This window comes from Mytilus californianus, unplaced genomic scaffold (genome assembly GCF_021869535.1).
Source record: "Mytilus californianus isolate M0D057914Y unplaced genomic scaffold, xbMytCali1.0.p SCAF_19, whole genome shotgun sequence".
NCBI classification, from domain to species: Eukaryota; Metazoa; Mollusca; class Bivalvia; order Mytilida; family Mytilidae; genus Mytilus; species Mytilus californianus.
Window position 1 is genome coordinate 3,332,913 of NW_026262667.1, and position 17,760 is coordinate 3,350,672.

General features: G+C 33.3%; 1 protein-coding gene across 1 annotated transcript in view; it reads left to right on the plus strand.

The window, feature by feature from the left end:
- Positions 1 to 2,769: 2,769 nt before the first annotated feature.
- Positions 2,770 to 17,760, plus strand: part of LOC127726987 (uncharacterized) — a 28,372-nt gene continuing 13,381 nt past the window's right edge. Inside the window, exons 1-2 of the mRNA XM_052234359.1 lie at positions 2,770 to 2,891; positions 16,004 to 17,007. Of these exons, the coding sequence (XP_052090319.1) occupies positions 16,192 to 17,007 (816 nt within the window). The 5' untranslated portion in view covers positions 2,770 to 2,891; positions 16,004 to 16,191. The remainder of the gene's footprint in view (positions 2,892 to 16,003; positions 17,008 to 17,760) is intronic.

Sequence of the window (17,760 nt, forward strand, 5' to 3'; positions counted from 1 at the left end):
ATTGACAGAAAACTTAGGGGATCAGGATCTTATTCAGGATTTAATGACCAGTGACGAACAATTGTGTCAGTTAGTTAGCGACTGCTCAAAGTTTAGATTTTTAAATGAGAACGCACAGGAGAGAATAGAAACATTGTCGAGAGGTCTGTGTCATAAACTATTCCAGCAACGGGCAATACTAATTGAACAGTAATCCAAAAGCGTAATATATCAAGTTGAAAAAGAAGGACATACCATAAGATAGTAAAGTTTTTGTATAGAATAGAATAAAATAGAATATTTTTATTTCCCAAATTACAGGGCCCATAAAGGGCATAAAATCAGATACAATTGATTTACATAATTGGTAACAACAACAATAATAGTCACTTGAAAATATATATTTAGTATATTAGCATTGGTCAGAATCAGAGCCAAAAACCACATATATATTGTGAATAAAAGAATAAAATTACATTATATGCATTCATTCTCAAATCATTTACTTGACTTAGTGTCAATATGCATACCTGATCTCCTTAATTCAAAACAGTCACAAATATAACAGCCCAGTTTTTCCATAAGAGTTACATTTTCTTGAGTCAAGAGCCATAAAAATTTAGAAGATTTATTTAAATTTTTAAAATTAAAACAATTGTCAGATATGTATTGAAAAAAGTCTTCCCTTTGAGTATCATAAAGAGGACATTCTAACAAAAAATGAAGCTCATCTTCAACTTTACCAAGTGAGCAATTTGAACAAAGACACTCAGATCTTTCTATATATTTTTTTGAATATCTGTCTGTCTCAATTTTTAAAGAGTGAGCACTTATTCTTAATTTACAAATTGACTGTCTTTTTTTAAAATCCTGTAGTTCTAAATATTTTTCTTTTTCAAAACAATTTTTTATAGAAAAATAAGTACCAAGCTTCCCTTTTTCAGAGTTAATTGTTTGATACTTCAGTCTATTCCAAAATGTTAAATAACTTTCACATAGTTTATTTTTAACATACTAACATAAAGAACCAATTGATTGGTCAAAATTTGGTAAACCAATCTCTCTCTGAATATAATCTATACTAAAGTACCATGTATTTACATTAGAAATATGTAATTGTTTACAACATATGAATGCATCAAATAATAATCCTTCTTTCAAACCTTCCAGTCTATGACAATATTTTAACATTGATAAAATTATAGTAAAATAAATAGGAAATCTACCAAGCTCTGATATCACAGCTATGTTACTGGACTTTCTGTTTACACCAAGAATATATTTCATAAATTTGTTATGAGCTTTTTCTGAGGAATCCTGACCAAAAACTTTTTCCAATATATAATCATTATCTTTTTAGTGTATATAGTGTATTTACATTTTACCGTTTTAATATGAAAGAAGCAACTTTTATATATGAACCATGGACGATTTTTAGTATGTATCCTGAATAGTGTAAATAATGGTGATAGGGTCACATCCCCCAGAGGAGATAATTAATATCTCTTTTATAGTTTTAAAAGTTTTTATCTTTTAAACTTAATTCAGAGGATTTTAACCGTGTGAGTGATTTTACATCGATTCTAAGATTGGTGGTTCTCCTGACATAGGAGGGAGTTGCAGTACAGGTAAACAGGTAAATATAAGAATAAAGAATAGCAGTGGAAAATACAAGAATTAAGTAATAAAATACTGATTACAGAATTGAACAATGTACAGAATAAAGAAATATAATTACAGAAAATTTAATAGTAAAATCATTTGCATGAAAATTTTACAAAATAAGCATTACTTTAAAGATAAAGAAAAATGCCCTTAAATTTAAAGAAAACAGAAATTAAACACCCTCATACATGTTTTGTTTTTCTTTTGTGCTACATTTACGAAAATACATAATATCAAAGATAACATATCGACTCGCGATATTTTCCGGGTTCTTTGGTTGAACTAACTTTGAAATCGTTATAATAATCCAAATCCATACCGGTCCCTTGGTGCGTGACTAAATAAACCGACATCATATGTAGTATCTTGAAATTTGTACATATTTTTCTCTAATTCTTCGTCAAATTATCCCTTTCTGCACCCATTGTATAAAAAATTTGTATTTAATCAACGTGTGGTTCGTTTGATCTCAGTTCTTCATTGGTTAAAATCCGATTATGACGTCGAATTTTCTTGCTTTCCTCTGATTTCCTATTGTGACGGCATGAAAAAAAGGCGACCATGCCTGATGACGTCACATAGAAAGAACACATCTTTTTGCAGATCATTCGAAAAAGAAGAAATAAATTTGCCTGCGTATTGTTTGAAAATCATTAGAGAAACAGATTCCACCACTAAATCTCGTGTAATACGATATTTATCCATTCTCGACAGTTAAATTTTAAATATTTAAAACGCTCGGCGAGCCTCGCGTTTTAAATTTGAAAATTTAACTGTCTCGCGTGGATAAATATCGTATCACACTCGATGCAGTGGTAGAATCTATATTTAACCATCGATTTTTCACTTTTCCTATTTCCAGCCTATTTTACCAAATCATTACATCGTTTTCTTATACGTGGTTTATCAATGTACGGATGTATAGAGACTATTATCAGATACCTGGGACATAATAATTTAATTATTAAATGTAATTAAAGTGCACTATTCCAAGATTATACAGTTTAAACTGAGAAACTGTATTAATTTTGGTGTTTAAGTTAATAATTTGGTAAAAACTGGAAACAAGAAAAAAGAAATTAATAATATTTATGCACATAGATACCATTTATATCGCCTTTCAACCTCGAATCGGTTGCATCATTAGGGTTCACGACTTTCACTTTCATTTTCATTTTCAGGAAATGATCACATGGCATAATTGGGAATTCCCCTATAGGAGCATCGCCATAGTCCTTCTACCACCGGTAAACAAACAGTTTATTTGATTATCATCTGGTTTTCGAAATTGGTATTTTTTCTCATTTTAAACATAATAAGGATTTTTTCACAAAATATAAGAAATAATTGCATTAAATTTATCTTTCAAAATAAATATCAGTAATGAATGGAAGGCGTAACAGCAAAAAAATGAAATAGCCTTCCATTGTTTCAAGACAACATTTACTCTGACAAACCCCTACATCTGGAAACGACTGTAGTGCAGGTGAGGGGCCTAAGTCCTGCCGTCTTTGAAGGCTTGAGGACAGGATCCTGTTGTGAGCCCCCATAGTTCCTTCCCCTTATTATCATAAATCCTCGATTTTTATGCCCCACCTAGGGGCTTTATCAGATTATGTTTTTCGGTCTGTGCGTTCGTCAGTTCATCCATCTGTCAAACAGGCAATTTTTTCTATCCATGGGAAGAACCACCATCAACGTATACTCCTAAATATGGTTCTTCCCATGGATAAAAAACAAGTGCCTGTGATCTGTCCCTCCTTCCGTCTGTCCCGCTTCAGGTTAAAGTTTTAAGTCACGGTAGTTTTTGATGAAGTTGAAGTCAAATCAACTTGAAACTTAGTACACATATGTTCCCTATGATATGATCTTTCTAATTTTAATGCCAAATTTGAGTTTTGACCCTAATTTCACGGTCCGCTGAACATAGAAAATGATAGTGCAAGTGGGGCATCCGTGTACTATGGACACATTCTTGTTCAATATATATCATTTATTTGTAGGGTATGTATACCAATATACCATATTTTTACTATCAACATACCACTCGACCCTCTAAAGTTGAGTGGCACGTTGATAGTAAACATGCATATTTAGAGTAAAAATATGGTATATTGATATACAATGCTGTCCCATAAATCTGCCCACTTAAGGCTATATGATCGCATGTATTTCTGCTTAATTATATACAAATTATATCAAATTTAATATAAATCGATTCACTGACAAATCAATTTTGAGTAGTATATTTCATCCCCAAAAATATCTGAAATAAATTTTAAAATCAACACAAGTGGGTCATCCGTGTTTTTATTGGAAATGTGTTTGTCCAGTAAACCCGCCCATGCACAGTAAATATGTATGGAGGGCCAGTTTATCACATATTTATGAAGGGAAAAGGTGATCTTTTAATAGACCACTTATAAAGGGATTCCAGATAATAAAAAAAAAAAAATTTCAAGTCAGAAATGAGTTTTGTAAGCAATAATATGATTATCGTTAGGTTAGCTTCAGGAACTGTCATGACTGTATAATAAATTATTAAGACAGGGATTTTGTTACCATAAATTACATAAAACTTTTACTAAATTCATTCATAGATACAAAGATTTGATTAGTAAATTTGGCTGTACCTGTAGAAAACTGATTAAAAACGGTATTTCACATCCTAAATTTTACGGTAATATTGTACTTAAAGCGCGGAAATTACTATGTGATCTGTGTAAACTCATCGAACCTTTAAACAAACTTATTAGTAAAGGTTATCTTACCAATGTTGTAATAAGATCTTTGAATATAGTTTACATTGGCACTAATATCGATTTTGTCATCAGCAAATTGAAACATAACTAAATTTGTATTCTTTTCAAACAGGATGTATAAAGCAGGGTTTGAAATTAGCAGGGGCCCACTCGCCAATGGCCCTTAAAATTTGGTGTGGGCTACTAAAATTTCTGCTTTTCTTGTATAGAACTATATATATATATATTGGCTACCAAAATTCAAGCTGTGGGCTACCATGCCAAAATTTTAACTTCAATCCCTGTAAAGACACACCCACGTTCATTTTGATCTATAAAGAGGTTAACTCCTAACTATCCTACTGCCTGTCAATACATTTATTTTTGGCATTGCACAAGTCATGTCTTCTTTGACTGTCCATGACGTTAAAATACTAAATCCCTGGGATGTGTTTTAGTTGATTTTAGTCTCTGATACATGATTTTTTATTATTAATTGTTTTTGGCTTTTAACTAGCTGTCAGTAACTGTGAGTACTCTCAAATCGTACTTTCTTGTTTATTTGACCTGTTGATAATAATTGTAATGCTTTTTTGTTATTTAATATTATTCATGGTTATATCTGGTCTATATACCAGCTTTGATAAGTGTTTGGTATTTCTATAAATTTTCACTTCTTCGTACTATGAAAATCAAAATTATTTATTTTGTAAAAATATTTCCTTTCTCTATTTGAACAGTACATGTATACCTAACAACAAAATTATTTTCATTTACCTGTGTTTAAAGTAATTGCAAATGGCTGATATTTTTGTTCAAGCATATTGTTTTTCTTAAATTTTTTAACATTTCACAGCGGTATAACATGTTACTTTTATTGTTTTTCCTTTAGTTTATTTATTTTGTATTTACATTGTATCATAGATCAAATTTATTTGTTCAGTGTATGTTCACTGGTGTTAATATGTCTTTTGATTGAGTTAAGCCATTTCAATTGATATTTTATAGTGTGTCTTTCTATGTTGTGATGTTACACTATTGTTTCAGATAAGGGTGAAGGTTTGGTACCATTAAAACGTTTAAACCCGCTGCAATTGTTTGCACCTGTCCTAAGTCAGGAATCTGATGTTCAGTAGTAGTCGTTTGTTGATGTGGTTCATAAGTGTTTCTCATTTCTCGTTTTTTATATAGATTAAACCCTTGGTTTTCCCGCTTGAATGGTTTTACACTAGTAATTCTTGGGGCCTTTATAGCTTGCTGTTCGGTGTGAGCCAAGGCTCCGTGTTGAAGACCGTACTTTGACCTATAATGGTTTACTTTTATAAATTTTGACTTGGATGGAGAGTTGTCTCATTGGCACTCATACCACATCTTCTTATATCTATCATTAGATATTTTCGTAATAAAGGATTTTTGTCTCGCTTGACGAAGTCAAAAAGCAAGACATAGGTATGCTGTTTCCGGTGTCGGCGGCGACGGTGGCGGCGGCGTCAACAATGTATTAGTTTGTGATTAAGGTCTAGTTTATGGTGAACCACTAGTGGAAAGTCAAAGATATTTGGTATGCAGTTGTATTAGTATTGGCAAATCTCATTACCATGGAGATTATTTGGCCCCGCCCCCTCAGTTATGGTCTATTGACTTTGAAACTTTTGCTTAGTTTTCATGTATTAGTTTGTGATTAGGTCAGTTTATGGGGAACCACTAGTAGTGAGTTAATGATAATTGGTATGCAGTTGTATAAGCATTGGCATATCTCATTTCCATGGAGATTATTTGACCCCGCCCCCTCAGTCATGGTCTATTGACTTCGAAATTTTTGCTTAGTTTTCATGTATTAGTTTGTGATTAGGTCAGTTTATGGGGAACCACTAGTGGTAAGTTAATGATAATTGGTATGCAGTTGTATAAGCATTGGCAGTCTTATTTCCTTGGAGATTAGTTGGCCCCGCCCCCTCATTCATGGTCTATTGACTTTGAAACTTTTACTTAATTTTCATGTATTAGTTTATGATTAGGTCAGTTTATGGGGAACCACTAGTGGTAGGTCAATGATATTTGGTATGCAGTTGTATAAGCATTGGCACGTCTCATTACCATGGAGATTATTTGACCTCACCCCCTCAGTTATGGTTTATTGACTTTGAAATTTTGCTTAGTTTACATGTATTAGTTTGTGTTTAGGTTTGTTTAAAGGGAACTACTTATGATAAGTCAATGGTATTTGATATGCAGTTGTATTATCATTGGCACATCTAATTTCCATGGAGATTGTTTAGCCATGTACCTTCAGTCATGGTTCATTGACTTTGAATATTTGCAAAACTTACATGTTAAAGTGTTGCTATTTTAATTTCAACATTTGCATTATCAAAATTACAAAAAATCGAGACATATCTCTGTGATAACAGTTTATTCTTTAAAACTTGACATGCAGTGGTGATAAGTACAGTTCCTATGAATAAAATAAGAGACCAAATATTCATGGAATTCACAATTTTGAAAGTAAATGGGAGTGAGCAATTAACAGGACGGGCGGAATTACCGGACACTACTGTACATATGGTACAAATAAGTGATATATATTGAAAAATCGAGGATTTATGATAATAAGGGGGAGGGACTACAGGGGCTCATAACAGCAGTCTGCCCTCAAGCACCTATGGCTTTGACACCTTCCTGCCATGTGTATGAGGAATCTATCAAAATTAACAATCCTGCATAAACATTTACAAACAACACACAACATCTAAATACGGAATAAGGCCTTGGTTACCTAGGTCACGAGTGGTCTAAGTAGTTTACTACTTTATCATTAGCCTATCAACACTGAGGTAATGACTTTGAACTGAGCTCCTGACAAGGTGTTTTGAACTCTGATTTAAAATGATATTCTGATATATTAGCATTGGCACATTTCATTTCCATAAAGACTATTTGGCTTCACCCCCTCAGTTATGGTCTATTGACTTTGAATGTTTTACATAGTTTACATGCTCAAGTTTGTGATGAGATCAGTTTAAGATGAACCATTAATTATAAGTCAGCAATGTTTGGTATGTAAGTTTGTAGCAGGACCCAAATTACACCGAGTACCCAAATTGCAACTTTTCAGAAATAAATAGCAGCAGAAATCTTACAAGTTTTCTTAGAGACTAAACAATTTGTGTTTTTATGATTTGACGTTATGCACATCTTTCAACATAGCTAAATATATCTAGATATACACAAAACGGTCACAGTAAAGTATCAATAGATGAAGTATTCAGTGAAAAAATAATATCTACGGAAAAGTCGTCATACAATGTCAACTTTTAACAGTGGCGTAGCCAGGGCTGAATGGATGTGGATGCCAAACTGTGGCCGACCGTAGCGAGGTGCAAAATTTGTTTGGACCATTTTATGCAGAAAATTATATTTTTTCTCACATTTTCCCTGAATGCATGTGTACTAGCCCCAGAATCCGACACTTGTTAGATTTTTGTTTCAATTCCATAAATAAGTGCCTTGAAAATATTGAATATGGTTCCAATGATAATTTATTTACAAAATTAATAATTCAGATTATTTTCAACCAAAAGTTCAGCTTTCTTCCCTTAACAGATGCAAATTTTGTAATTACAGTCCCTCTTTTTCGTGACGAGTAACATATCTAAAAGATTAACCCATCAGTAACCAGATTAATGAACAGTCTTTGGCAGCTTTATCTGCTAAGATAGTACAACTTCCGAAATAAGAGTGCGTCAGTAAACATCGAAAGTCTTAGCCATGGATTCTCTTTAAACAAAAATGCATCCAGTGAGTTTTCTCTCCCGACCATAGATAACCCTACAATTTAACCAAAACTTTAAATCATGGATTGTGCCATTATATATTCCATATTTTTAAATACAAACAAAAGGAAGACTTGAAATTGAAAGCAAAGCTCAATACATGATACTCACATTCCCCCTAAGCCCAGACCCCTAAGTAAGCATGGGGGTCACTTATATATATTTGGCATACCTGAGGCTGTGTAGCTTTGAATTCCAATATAACCAACAATTCATATCTTTCCAATAGAATTTTATTGTTTTCTTGAAACTACCATCATTCAATTAATAAATATATAATGTAAAAGCCCCCCTTTTATATTTGACAGCTCAAAAACGGACCCATTACAGTGGCACTTCTGTTTATGGAACTTTGGAATATGAAAACCAGTGACCCCCTTTTCTTGGAATTGAGCCTCCCCATGGGGTTTTTGATTTATGATTATTTAGCCATTTTAGTGGTGATATTGCCAAAACATGTGAAAATAAATACAGTATTTGTACCTAGATGGAAACGGGTATTTATAAGTCCAGGAATGATCGCACTGTGTCACAAATTGAGTTTTAATCAATTCGTCTTTCATGTCACAGGAAGCGATATCAGGATATGGTGGTTTATTTGGTGGTAACATTGTTGCTTCGTCAGATGTTGAAGCCATTGCTCCGCTTGGCTCAATTTCAGACGAAACTTGTCAGCGGGTCTGCATATCATCATCCTCTGTGCTTGCAGTAGCCGATGACGTAGAGTTTTTTCGAAAAAAGTCGAGAACACTTTTCTGCTTTTCCATCTTGTTTATATAAACTAAATGAAGAACACATGCTTCGCAAATGATTTGGCATTGTTCTCATATCCTTACCCCTGTAACATTCGGAGACCTACGCGTTTATCTGCTGCTAAAATATGCGATTATATGCAATTATATATATGCGATTATATGCAATTATATATTTTTTTTATTTTTTTTTGTCAAAATAATGTGGATGCTCATCTGAGCATACATGCAAGCTACGCCACTGTTTAAAAATGAGCAATTAAAATATATCACAGACATTCATTTCTTAAAAAATTAATAGTAAGCATGTACTAATGTCAAATCGTTCTAACTATTTGGAAAAATAAAACAAAACATTAGTAATTCAATTTTTTACAAATGTGAATTTCAGCATGGATGCAACTTGGGTACTCCTCATTATGGAGTCATGGGTAATTTGGAGGTAGGTTCATACCCATTTTTCTATGATTCAATATGGATTCAAAATAAAAAGGTGGAACTGTATAGTAAATAATGATACATCTACAAAATAAACATAGAATGGAAACTTTTGTCTGGATCATAAATACACATAGGTGAAAAAACTGTCAAAATAGGTGCAATTTGGGTACCCTCACATTAGTTGTATTATCATTTGCGAGTATCATTTCCATCCATGGAGATTATATGACCCAGCCCCCTCATCATGGTTCATTGACTTGACTATGCATAGTTTACAAGTTCAAGATTGTGTTTAAGTGAGTTTAAAGGGAGTCGACAATATGTCAACAGTATTTGGGATGGAATTTAATGAGCATTGGTATTCCCCATTTTCATTGAGATTATTTGACGTTGTACATTCAGTCATGGTTCTTTGACTTTGAATGGTTTGTATAGATTACATGTTTAGACATGTTAGATATTGCCATAATTTTAATTTCACCATTTGCATTATACTATCAAAATTACTAAACAGTGATACATATCTCTGTGTCAAAACAGTGAGACATATCTCTGTGTCAAAACAGTGAGACATATCTCGAGACATATCTCTGTGTCAAAACAGTGATACATATCTCTGTGTCAAAACAGTGAGACATATCTCTGTGTCAAAACAGTGAGACATATCTCGAGACATATCTCTGTGTCAAAACAGTGAGACATATCTCTGTGTCAAAACAGTGAGACATATCTCTGTGTCAAAACAGTTTATTAGCAAAACTACTAAATTGTATAATGTTATTCCCTTCCCTCATCTTCGAATATCATCAATCCTGAGTAAGTGTTTGGTGGTAATACTACCTTGGATAATGGTGTGGACTGACAAAGAATATCATTGTCGAGCCTTCGACTTTTGTCGAAAAAGCGAGACATAGCGATCCTACATTCCGTCGGCGGCGGCGTCCACAAATATTCACTCTGTGGTTAAAGTTTTTGAAATTTTAATAACTTTCTTAAACTATCCTGGATTTCTACCAAACTTGGATAGAAGCTTGTTTATGATCATAAGATAATATTCAAAAGTAAATTTTGTAAAAAAAAAGTTCCATTTTTTCCATATTTTACTTATATATGGACTTAGTTTTTCTGCCAGGAAACATTACATTCACTCTGTGGTTAAAGTTTTTGAAATTTTAATAACTTTCTTAAACTATCCTGGATTTCTACCAAACTTGGAAAGAAGCTTGTTTATGATCATAAGATAGTATCCAGAAGTAAATTTTGTAAAAAAAAATTTCCATCTTTTCCGTATTTTACTTATAAATGGACTTAGTTTTTCTGCCAGTTAACATTACATTCACTCTGTGGTTAAAGTTTTTTAAATTTTAACAACTTTCTTAAACTATCCTGGATTTGTACCAAACTTGGACAGAAGCTTATTTATGATTAAAAGCTACTATCTTGAATGAAATTTGGTTAAAATTTTGTTCCATTTTTTCCGTATTATACTTATAAATGGACTTAGTTTTTCTTCCATTTAACATTACATACAGTCTGCAGTTTAAGTTTTTTAAACATTTATTAGATTCATAAACTATCCTGGATTTTTACCAAACTTGGACAGAAGCTACTTACAATCAAAAGATAGTATAGAGAGGAATATCTTTATTAATTTTTTTCCTTATTTTGTTGAGCCTGCGATTAACAGCAAAAGTAGGCAAGACACTGGGTTCAGCGGAACCCTTACGAATTTTTTTAGTCAGATATTGTTACATTTATCAGTTAGATTACATGTAAAAATATCAGTTCAAAACACATATGTTTGACATAAACTTAGAACTTTTAAAAACTTTATATTTTTATACGATCGCAAAAAAATTTTGTGGTCGTATATTGGTATGACGTTGGCGTCGTCGACGTCGTCGTCGTCCAAAGACACATTAGTTTTCGCACTCTAACTTTAGTTTAAGTGAATGGATCTCAATGAAATTTTACCATAAGGTTCAATACCACAAAAGGAAGGTGGGGATTGATTTTGGGGTTATGGTACCAACAGTTAAGGAATTAGGGGCCAAAAATAAGCATTTTTGTAACTTCCAGACATAACTTGTGTGTAAGTGTATGGATCTCTCTGACATTGTACCACAAGGTTCCATATTACAAAGGGAATGCTGGGATTGATTTTGGGGGTAATTGCCTATAAATTTTAGGAATTAGGGGCCAAAAAGGGGCAAAAAACAAGCATTTTTCTAGTTTCATGACAATAACTTGTGTGTTAGTGTATGGATCTCTCTGACATTGTATCACAAGGTTCTATATCACAAAGGGAATGCTGGGATTGATTTTGGGGGTAATTGCCTCCAAATTTTAGGAATTATGGGCCAAAAAGGGGCAAAAAACAAGCATTTTTCTAGTTTCATGACAATAACTTGTGTGTAAGTGTATGGATCTTTATGAAATTGTACTACAAGGTTCCATATCACAAAGGGAAAGCTGGAATTGAGTTTGGGTGTAATTGCCCAAAAAGTTTAGGAATAAGGGGGCAAAAAGGGGCCAAAAATAAGCATTTTTCTAGTTTCCAGACAATAACTTGTGTTCAAGTGTATGGATCTCTCTGAAATTGTACTGCAAGGTACCATACCACAAAGGGAAGGCTGGGATTGATTTTGGGGGTAATTCCCTCAAAATTTTAGTAATTTAAGGGGCCATAAAAGGGCAAAAATACAAGCATTTTTCTAGTTTCAGGACAATAACTTGTGTGTAAGTGTATGGATCTTTATGAAATTGTACTGCAAGGTTCCATATCACAAAGGGAAAGCTGGGTTTGAGTTTGGGGGTAATTGCCCTAAACGTTTAGGAATTTGGGGCCTAAAAGGGGCCACAAAACAAGCATTTTTCTAGTTTCCAGACAATAACTTGTGTTCAAGTGTATGGATCTCTCTGAAATTGTACTGCAAGGTACCATACCCCAAAGGGAAAGCTGGGATTGAGTTTGGGGGTGATGAATCATAAGGGGGTTCAAAAAATTTGGGGGGGGGATTTTTTTTTCCTTTTTTTTCTTTAAAATTTTCCATTTTTAATTGGTTATTTCTGATTTATATATAAAAGCAAATAATAATGATATGGTTTGAATAGGTAAATTAAAAATTTTTAAGTTCTTAGACCACTTTCATTCTGTGTCAGAAACCTATGCTGTGTCAAATATTTAATTACAAACCAAATTCAGTGCTGTATCAAGCTTGAATGTTGTGTCCATACTTGGCCCAACTGTTCAGGGTTCGACCTCTGCGGTCGTATCAAGCTGCGCCCCAGCGGAGCATTTTATTAAGTTCTAAGTTTATGTCACCTTGCTGGACCTTCAAAGAATTGTTGCACTAAAGAGTCATTAAACATGCAAAGTGCATGGCATTAAAGATTTATTTGTTTACAAAGTTCGTGATCGCAACTCTTCCAGTACAATTTCAACCTTTAGCTTTTGCAATATTTTGTGTTTTGAACTGATATTTTTGGTGACTATGTTGAACGCATCTATCCCATTGAACTTGAGATAAAGGATACAACAGATACAGTTAAGTCTGCCTCATATCTTGACTTACATCTAGAAATTGACAATGAGGGTTGGTTGAAAACAAAACTTTATGACAAAAGAGATGATTTCAGCTTCCCATTTGTGAACTTTCCATTTTTATGTAGCAACATTCTAGCAGTGCCTGCATACGGAGTATATATCTCCCAGTTGATATGATACTCCAGGGTTTGTATTTCCTATCATGATTTCCTTGATAGAGGGTTGCTGCTCACAAGGAAGCTATTAAACCAAGAGTTCCAAGTGGTGAAGTTGAAATCATCCCTTAGTAAATTTTACGGACGCCATTACGAGTTGGTTAACCGTTACGGAATATCCGTTTCACAGATGATAGTGGACATGTTCCTAATGTCATAATTACAATCATGTCCCCTTTTCCCGAATGTGACATACCAATTTAGACTTATTACCGGGTTTGTACTAACATGAGCAACACGACGGGTGTCACATGTGGAGCAGGATCTGCTTACCCTTCCGGAGCACCTGAGACCACCCCCAGTTTTTGGTGGGGTTCGTGTTGCTCAGTCTTTAGTTTTCTATGTTGTGTTTTGTGTACCGGTACTTTTGTTTGTCTGTTTGTCTTTTTCTTTTTTAGCCATAGTGTTGTCAATTTGTTTTCGACTTATGAGTTTGAATGTCCCTTTGGTATCTTTCGCCCCTCTTTTTTAAGAATATATGGAAAATTGTAAGTGCTCTAATGCCTATATATCTTGTACATTACAGTAAAGGAAGTAATTTATAAAGGTACTTTATAGTGGTGTATCTTACACATGTAAGGCGTTTTATCATATTCTAAGGTCCATTAAGAGCTATGACGTAAATGAAAAGCACAGACCTCCCAAGAGACCCTCCCCCAATAACAGCAATACATAAATAAACAAGAGGCTCTCAAGAGCCTGAATCGCTCACCTGTAATTTTTTGCTTAAAAATTTCATCAATGATTATTTTTGCTTTTCAATATATATTAATGAGCAGCTTAAAAATGCAATTAAATGAATGGGTTGTTGGATTCATCTGAAAATTTCAGGGCTGATAGAAATTGACTTAATGAACATTTTTACCCCATGTCAGATTTGCTCTAAATGCTTTAGTTTATGAGATATAAGCCAAAAACTGCATTTTACCCCTGTGTTCTATTTTTAGCCATAGCAGACATGTTTTTTGACGAAACAGAAAATAAAACACAAACTTTATTTCTAGATACCCTAAGGATCATTCAGCTTAAGTTTGGTTGGAATTGGTTAGTAATTTCAGAGGAGAAGATGTTTGAAAGAGTTTACACTGGACGGATGACGACGATGGATGCAAAGTGATGGCAAAAGCTCACATTTCATTTGGAAAAGGGAGCTAAAAATATAAATAGAATAATGGAGATATTGCTCTTGGACAGATTAAAAATGTGTTGTGGCTGTCCTGGCTCTGTTCTTTTATTTTTTATTCTCAGCAAAAAGTCTGGTACCCATTATTTGTCAGCTCTTTAATGACATGAGACCAATAACATACCCATTTTAAAGGTTATAACTAGTTAACAGAAAGCACGCCTGCATTTCTGGACATCAAAATACTACATATTCATCATGCAATATGACTTCTATAAATCACCCTCAGTTAGTCAGCATCTTATATTTTATATTTATTCATAGACATGGACAAAATGAAAAAGGAAGATGTTTTGAGATGTAAAGATTGAGTAGAAGATACCAAAGGAGAGGAGGGGGGTGGGGGGTAAAAACCATAAGTTGAATAAGATCTGACATACCATGGCTAAAAGTAATAAAATGAACACTGACAAACTACAATCCATGAAACACTATTACAGAAAACAAACTGATTTAATCAAACACATCTAGAATTGATGGACTTGCCATATTCTAGATTTCAAATTTTTATCTAGTTGGAAATACATGTAATTCCTTATTAGTCTCCTACCGACGAAGTCGAAGGGGACTTTAGGTTTGCACTCTAAACTCTGTCTGTCTGTCTGTCTGTCCGGCAAATCAGTTTTCCACTTTTTTTTTCTTCGTGCTTGAAGATATTGATTTGATATTTCGTATATAGTTTTATCATGACAAGTTACAGATCAAGTTCCAATTTTGTTCCGATCTGATGATTTTGTGCAGAGTTATGGTCCTTGGACTTAGAAAATGCACTCAATCAGTTTTCCACACTTTGTTTTGTCATTCTTGAAGGTTTTGATTTAATAATTGGTATATAGTTTTATCATGACAAGTTACAGATCAAGATCAAATATTGTTGCGGTCTTATGATTTTGTGCAGAGTTATGGTCTTTGGACTTAGAAAATTCACTCAAATAATCAGTTTTCCGCACTTTTTTTCGTCATGCATGAAGATATTGATTTGATAATTTGTGTATAGGTTTATCATTACAAGTTACAGATCAAGTTAATTTTGTTCTGGTCTGATGATTTTGTGCAGAGTTATGGTCCATGGACTTAGAAAATTCACTCAAATAATCAGTTTTCAACACTTTTTTGTCATGTTTGAAGATATTGACTTTATATTTGTTATGTATTTTTACACCATGACAAGTTATAAATCAAGTTAGCATTTTGTTCCAGTACAATGAATTATTAACCGGTAGGGGATTATGTATTGCTGTGCAATACTCTCAGAATGCTTGTTAAACCAGTTGTTGATAGATTAGTGAACAGTTGCATAATTTTGGCTGCAATATATGTGTAACTTTGGTTTCCAATTGTCAGAGTTTTAAAATTTTCCTGAAGTACATCAGTCTCATGTTTGCTTAATATCAAACTTTTGTCACATTACAGATTTGAGGTATTTGCCAATGAGACATCAACCTAACAACAAAGACAACCTTAAATCATCTGAAAGGTCACAAAATATTGAACAGTGCTTACAATTGCTGTAATTTTTATATAATTTAAGCAAGACATTTACTTTAGGAGCTTGTATTTTCATTTTTGATGTTGCTGGTAGAGGACTATGTATTGCCATGCAATACTCACAGAATGCTTGTTATACATGTTTTTGTATTTTTTCAGATTAATTGATTAAAGAGTCTAAAGAACAAGCCAGACTAACAAATGGAAACAGAAGATAAGGTGGCCTAGATTCTAGACTGAGCAAATATGGTGTTTGTAAACAGTAAAATCCATTTTTGTCTTGCTTGTATATGTGACTCTTTGAATCTGACATCTTGCCTGCATGAATTTAGCCAAAAGAGTATAACATGGGAAATAATGTATCTTTTAGCTATACCCAAAAGACAGGTGCCTCTAAAATCACTGCAGCTGACGAACAATACATAAGAACCTCTTCTGAAGTCAAGGGAGAGAGTGAAAATGTCTGCTGCGACAATGAGTTCATAGCAAGTGGTAAAAAGGAAGAGTACAATAAAATCTCTATGAGTTCAGACAGCAATAAATCACATGATGTTTCAATGCAAGACAACAATTTGGAAGGTGCTACTGCCTATATTCGCGACCATTCATCAGTACTTTTAGAGAACATGGAACAAAATCATTCAGAGAGTGGACAGGGTTTTAAAACAAAATCACAAACATGTGAAAATATAAAACCCAACTTAGATACGATATCATCAGCCACTGCTATCAGTAAACAAACAGTTTGTTTACAGCTTCCTAGCAAACCTGTTGTTAAAGCTACACCATTATGTTTGCCTTCTCTCCAAAAAGATACTAAATCAAAATCAGCAACAGTACCTGTTAAAAGCAAAAAATCAGTCAAACAATTAGATTTTAATAATCATGTGACTGATGGGCAACCTTCTGAGATTGTTGTGTTTAGTAACAATGTTCAAGAGGAAGTCAGCAATGAGGCATTGCTTGAATTAGCAGATCTGCAGCTTAAAAACAGAAATCAACATGAGGCTAAAACTAATATTGCTCATATTTTAACCAGGTTAGATCAAGAATTTAACCTAATGAGAACAAGCCAGAGGGTTGATCAAAGTAAAGCCATGTTGGATGATCATAGCAAAAAAATTGGGAAACAGTACAAAATGTGTTCCCTCCTTCTCATGAAGGTATGTAATATTTATTTTTTCATTCATTGTCCATTATGTTACTCACAGTATATTTTGTTATTAACTGTATTCGTAAGATGTTCAACCACTCATTGTAGTATGTGTATTCTTGTGTATAATTCTGCTATTAATGATCAAGTTGATTTTTTTTGTTAAGCTAGTTTACTTTTAAATTGTGGTCACATCAACCATGTCAACCATACACATTTCAGATGGTTACATTATATCAGCTTTTTTTCACGATTTGATGACAAAATGGGCAGGTTAAATTTTCACTGTGTATAATTTTCGCTGAATGGGAAAATACACGCGAAAAATAACTATCGCATTGTTAAAAATGTAAACAACGTAAACTTGATTGACTGACAGGTAATCAATTGTAAATAAATATGAGTACTACAAACGAAAATACACATAATTCAGTGAACTTTCAAGGAACATAAAATATGTACAGACATTGGGGCATGCTAAAAATTGAAGGTTTTGATCATCACAGATAGACAAATATCCATGTAAATGTGATTTATTTTTATTTTTTATTTTACATCAAATGCAAAATGTTCGTGTTATGACACCAATTAATAGATCGTCGCTAATTAACATCTTTTAACCTGTCACTGATTGCTGTGTTGTCAAAAGGTGTGCCATGTTTGATTAATCATTTTAATTATTATATAAACAGAGATATTAATTAAGCATACACTTTCTTGTGATTTATCAAACAACACTAAAGACTCGACAATCAACAGTATA